Genomic DNA, 6,124 nt, shown 5'->3' on the forward strand with positions numbered 1-6,124 from the left:
TTTTGTTCTATATTTTTTATGTCTTCTGTAAAGTTAATGCACTTCGCTCAGCTACCCCGTGCACAATGTTAACGCACGGGGCCCTACGTAATTTCTATTTGCGAACAGTAGTAAGCTATGCAGAGGATGACAATGTCTGAGAACTACGAAACAACCACGGACCGCATCCCCACAACCCTTCTACTCACACTAACTGGATTTATTTCTTTTCGCACGTTAAGCAATCGTATTGTTTTCACACATTTCTGCGTTTGTTTCAACTGACTTTTCTTTATGCATTTCTTTGTACGTCATCATGCATTTTTTGCGCACAAATTGTTGCAGTTCGAAATGTAGGGTTAAGTTTAGCGTTTAGCACGAATATTTGCATAAAAAACATATAAATGCGTTAAGCGTGCTTATTTTTGCATTTTCAATTTAAATCGTCGTGATCGTTATAATGACACCGATGACACCCACCTCTTTCCTGGCCAGCACTATTTGCCGCTTGCCGCCCCTCACGAACTCCACGCCGTAGGCCCTCATGGTGGCGGGGTTGATGAGCACTCTCGTGGTGTGCGCCCTCATGGCGATGTGCAGGTTGCGGCGCAGCCGCGTTGGCCGCAGGAACGCCTTGGCCGTGCTGCAGCGCGAGCCTCGCCTGATAGTGCCTGGAATTAGAGTATTGCATGACACTCCTCTTCAATTTCTAGTTTTAAAGATAGATTTGATTTTTTTTTCTCAAATAAAATACTTTCTGAATAGTTTAAGTAGCACCTTTGGCGTTGATGGAAAGTGTGTGTACGTACCGGGTCCGTCCGTAGCGTCTCTACTTAGGTTCGCTCACGCTATGTTCGGCTCACCTTGCGCGATCATGAAGCCGTCCTGGTGCTCGCCGTTGATGTCCATGTTCTCGTAGCCCAGCTCCTTACCGGCCTGCACGAAGGCGAGCACGAGCGGCGTCTTCCACGGCGCCTCCTGCACCGTCAGGTAGCCGCCGCGCGAGTGGTAGGGCGTGCGCGCCAGGTACGGGTTGCGGTTGTCCTCGCTCTTCTTGAAGTAGCGTAGCACGCTGTCGAAGCCCCAGCCCGGGTTGCCGAACGCCTCCCAGCTGTCGTAGTCCTTGCGGTTGCCTCTAACGTAGAGCATGTAGTTGAGCACGGAGGAGCCGCCGAGCACCTTGCCTCGCGGCCAGTTGCAGCGCCCTCCCTGCAACAGGCATCGGAGCACTCAATTTAAACTACCGCGCGTTTCTAGTGTAATCTGAGAAATTTTCTAATACAAGAGAATTCATTGAACAATCTTGGTAATACTGTAAATTTGCAGAAAATGTATCGCAAATATACAAATCATAAAAGTTCGCAAATGGGGACTGTAAAAGTGGGTAAAATACAACTTTGTTATTTAACGGTATTTGCTATTCCTCTACACAAAAATTTGCGGTTGCCATGTTTTGTGATTCTGTTGGCAAATGTCATAATAACCTTTCATCGCAAACTGAACTGCACTTTTTATAAGCAAATCATTGCCAAAGTAAAGCGATAACATTTTCCTGTATATTGTATTGTAATTCTGGAACATTTTATCACAAATTTTTGTGATAAATTTATCGCGTTATTTTTAAAATGATTTTGTGCCTACATTTTTCACTGCAACTTAGTTTGTAACAAAAAGTTATAGTGCCCTTTGGTATGGGAATCGCACAAAAAATCAGCAATAGTGTCGCATATTGGATTTCATCGTGGCGTCCTATTGTGGAGCGTTTCTCATTGTGACCATATAAATCAATATAAAGTATGACAATACTTTTCACATTTTCTTGAAACTATCACCTTCATGGCTAGGCAGGCCTTGCCGGTGGGTTCAGTCTTGTATTGCCAGTCCAGGTCAGTAAGTTGCAGGTAGGCGGCGAGCGACGGCACATCCGAGATCTCGTTCTCATCTGGACCCGCCTCAAGCAGAAGCGTGTCCCAATGCGGCACCTTTATGGACATACAAAGGAATCAAATAAGACTTAGACTTTAAACGCAGGACACTTTCTCCCATGAGCAACTTAAAAACCGTGTAAAATCAAGGAAGCTCACTTTTATACACATACAGTGTATCGTCACAAAGCTCCTGAAGACACCAATAAAGTCAAAATATCTTACCTCGGATAAGCGGTTGGCGACGACGGCGCCAGCCGAGCCGGCACCCACCACCACAAAGTCATACTCTTTGTAGAGGACGCGCTGGTCGAAAGGCTTGCTCTCGGGATCGACCAGGTCGTAGCGGTAGTAGGCGAGCGAGGCGAGGAGCAGCGGCACCACCCACAGGCTCGTCTTGAAGGCGGCCGTAGCCGCGATGAGCCCCAAGATCATGGCCGCCTGAACGGGGCTCCCCTACCCCTAGGCGAGCCCCCTCTGGGGACCCCTGTGGGCCCCCTGGGCCCTCCGTCCGGCTGGGCTGCTCCCGCGGCTGGACCCGCATGTCGCCTCCGCCCCACGCCGCGGCCGCGCCGCTCACCGCATCACACCTGCGGGCAGAACATGACAAAGTGAAGGCGTAACGTCGTAGCAAGCCCTTGTTTAACCTAGGGGACGAATCTTTGTGTTTATTAAAGGTTGCAAATGGCCGAACTGGTGTTTTTAAGGCTAAACACTTAAATGTTTGACTGCATATTTGAATATAGAACAGTGTTCAAAAGTAATGTTAAACTCCTTCAAATATTCAATTTTTAGGTGTTTGAATAGCGTTTTGAACAACGTAATACACTAAGCTCTTACTAAACTTCCACATTTATTTTCGTAACAACGTAATACACTAAGCTCTTACTAAACTTCCACATTTATTTTCGTGTCTCTTTATCTTAACATAGGCTAGGCTAGCCCCTAAAAAAATTAAACCTCTCTCCTGGTCTGCGGTTCTACGCGTCGGCTCTCGGCCAATGGTCAGTCAATTCAAAGGTCGCTCCTAATTTTTGACGTTTTGTTGGTTGACTCTGAGAGGGCGCGGGACGTTGCCGTTTCCTGAAAGGTTGCGCAGCCTAGACTGTTAGCTTGTGCAGGACTGCCAACGGAAACCGCATTGGTGGTCGGAGTGGTGCCAACCCAAGCTGCCTCGGCAGAGATTTGGTTCCGGACCACGGGACGATTAAACACCCTGCTCGGCAAGAAAAAGTACGTATATAGTGCGGGGCTTCCCACGACCTCCCTGGAAAGAGAGATTACACGACTGATGAGTGACGGCCACAGCATACTGCTGTAGAGTTCTGTAGAGTTAGCAAATTAAAGTTGACCATAACGAATATTTTGACCATCATTGCTAACAATAAGGCTGTTCCAATTCTGTTTTTCCTCCTGTACTGCCCTTATCAGGCTTAACTGGTCTGTGCTGTCTGTTACCGATTCCTTTGGAGAGACGCGTGAGCTTATCAGGAACTAGCCAGGCAGACGTAGTGACGTGAGATCTGCTGTCTGTCAGCCTCACCAGAGATGCACGGAGCAACGGCTTGGGGCGGACTGTCGTCGTCGTTACGACCATGTGAAAATACAATACTGCCTGACAGCCCCTCTGTTGAACAGTGCTCTTAGAAAATCCAAAATGTTCACTCAGGTAGGGATGTCAAAAGTTAAGTAAGGAAAAGCTGTCCACTCATTGTGTCAGGACTCGGTTGATGTGGCGCATAGGCGCGGGCACGCGATATTTCGCGCCCTCCTGTTCCGTTTAAGTCGCGGGGCGTGCAATGCGACCTATAACAGATATCGCATTTCTCAACGTGTCGCCTACGTTACGCTTCCCACCGTAATTTCAAAACATTGTGTCTGAAAGGAGACCTTTGTATGCATTTTCATTCTGAAGTTGAGATGGTTTACTTAAAAAAGAAATTGTAAACCCGTTTTTCTCTTGCGTATATTGTTTTGATTAATTAGTCAAATGTACACATGCTCGCCACTTTGCAATTTCGCAGCAGCGTTATATGTTGATTCTTGAAGGCTTGTGACTTCTGCGTGGTCGCGCGGGTCCGCACCGCCACAGCTTACCCTGCAGCGCTACGGACGGTTTAGCTGACCGCATAGGCGGCGGCAGCAGTAACAGTTCAAAAATAAATCGAAATGTAACGAGCGGCGGTGGCGGTTGCTTGAAAAATGGCGGGAAAGTGCAAATCACTGGCTTGCCGCTCATCGTTTAAGCGGTGCAATGATGCGCGGTGCATGCCCCTCCCCATCCCTTTCCTTCCACTTGTCACCGCCTCTTCACCCCCTCCCCCTTTCTTTCGTTCTCCTCTCTACCCATGTTTTGCTAAAATGTTAACTGTACCCTGCATATGGCTATCGATCTGGGACGTCTTGTCTTGTCTGCACGCCGCGTGCCACAGCAGCCGTAAGCCGCTGCATCCACTACTGTCGTTCTTGTTTGTGTGCGGGAATCGGCGGTTGCTTCCCTGATGGACAGTTGAAATCTGCCCCGCTGTGCTGTGTCTCAGCGAAATTTTCGTCCTACATTTTCATTATTTTTTTTTCCTGTGGGGCCGCATAGAACGTTCCGTCAAATGGCCTAATGCTGCTCTTCGAAACGCAGTGCAGACAGTTTGTGCATAAATAAACAATGTATACGTATATGGGTAATGCATAAAATTGAACATATTTCTGTATTAATATACACCCTCCCACACCTGCACTGATTTATTTCCTACTTTTTTTTCCAGCGGGAAATGTCAGTACACTCAATGTCAAGGCACAATATTTTTCCATCGCAAGATGCATCTGTGAGAGCTCCTTGCAAGTTGCAAAAATAGAACGCAAACCATTGAAGCCTAGCAGTGGAATTCAAATAGGAGCAGCTCAACTGCTTTGTGTCCGTAATGCAGAGAAGCTGAGCGGGTGGGGTGGGGTGGTTCAGAGGGAGGGAGAGAGGGAGAGAGAAAAAGAGAGAGGGAGAGAGAGAAAGAGAAGGAGAGAGAGGGAGAGGGAGAGAGAGAGAGAGAAAGAGAGAGAGGGAGAGGGAGAAAAAGAGATAGAGAAAGGGAGAGAGAGGGAGAGAGAGAGAGAGAGAGAGAGAGAGAGAGAGAGAGAGAAAGAGAGAGATGGAGAGAGAAAGAGAGAGAGAGAGAGAGAAAGGGGAAGGGGATTGGGAGGGGGCACAGCAGTCGCACCGGCTAATTGCGCGCGTATCGTGTCTTACGGCGTGGAAGTGGTTCAGCAGGACGGCGCACGGCATGGCGGGGCAAGGCACGCGCCGGAACACAATGTTGTGGCTGTTTGTGTGGGCAGGGTAATTTACAATTAATGCAATGTGTGGGCAACCCCTCACCATACATGTTCACAAGGTAAAATATCGGAACAGAGTTTATGTAGTTCCGTATAGGTTTTAGAACATTCGAAACAAACTTTAGGTTTCTGACTGCACCCAGAAAACCGTATATTTCTTGGAATGAAGTTGTCACCAATAAGATTGGGTTCGCATCTAAGACCAATTTTCTTCTGCTTACCAAATTTTGTTTACTTTGACGGAAAATGTCCGTTCTTCCATATATTTTTTTTCGTCACCTGAACAGGCACGAAATTTTCGATACAGCAATAAAATTTATTACCCCGAAAGAAACTGTTTTCTCAACTCGAGCTGAAATACTTAATTCCTCATTTGTTGTTTCCCTCGGCGAGATCAAACAAGTTCCACACTATCTTCCCCGACTTCTAATCTTTTTCGATCTTGGGCTCTTTTCTTTCTTGCTTGGTCATGTACAAATTAGTTTGTTTTTGAGACGGGGTATGACGTGCTTGAGCGTAGCAGTCACTCTTTGCCCCCCCCCCCCCTCTGCTCTTTCCGCAGGTGTCCGGGTGACTGCACCGCCCATCCGGCGCGAGACGCATCTGTATTGTGATGTCACAAGGCGGCCGTGGACCTTTGAAGTGAAGAGGTGGAAAAGGGGGTGGGGGGAGGAAGGGATTTTCCCAGCTTCCTCCCTGAAGGTCGACGTCATGCAAAGGCGATCCCCTTTTCCTTTCCTCATTCCCCTTCTTCCTTTTCCCCATTGCGGCATTCGGCCAGGTGCCACCCATATACACTGACCCGGTTTGCGAAAGGAGAAGAGATGGAGGAGGAGAAAAAGTTTCACTTTCTTTTGGGATAATGTCGGTCAAGGGCGGAAGCATTGTGGGCGGGG

General features: G+C 47.9%; 2 protein-coding genes across 2 annotated transcripts in view; one reads left to right on the forward strand and one right to left on the reverse strand.

The window, feature by feature from the left end:
• LOC113214223 (flotillin-2) overlaps positions 1-6,124 on the forward strand; it is a 203,807-nt gene that overhangs the window by 35,018 nt on the left and 162,665 nt on the right. The window lies entirely within an intron of this gene.
• The window catches only part of LOC113214226 (uncharacterized), a 41,582-nt gene that overhangs the window by 16,663 nt on the left and 18,795 nt on the right, over positions 1-6,124 (reverse strand). The window contains 4 exon segments of the mRNA XM_026433534.2: positions 460-650; positions 843-1,188; positions 1,812-1,961; positions 2,130-2,494. Coding sequence (XP_026289319.1) covers positions 460-650; positions 843-1,188; positions 1,812-1,961; positions 2,130-2,339 — 897 coding nt within the window. The 5' untranslated portion in view covers positions 2,340-2,494.

The sequence above is a fragment of the Frankliniella occidentalis genome, unplaced genomic scaffold, assembly GCF_000697945.3.
Source record: "Frankliniella occidentalis isolate FOCC.00 unplaced genomic scaffold, Focc_3.1 Scaffold42, whole genome shotgun sequence".
In the NCBI taxonomy this organism is placed as follows: Eukaryota; Metazoa; Arthropoda; class Insecta; order Thysanoptera; family Thripidae; genus Frankliniella; species Frankliniella occidentalis.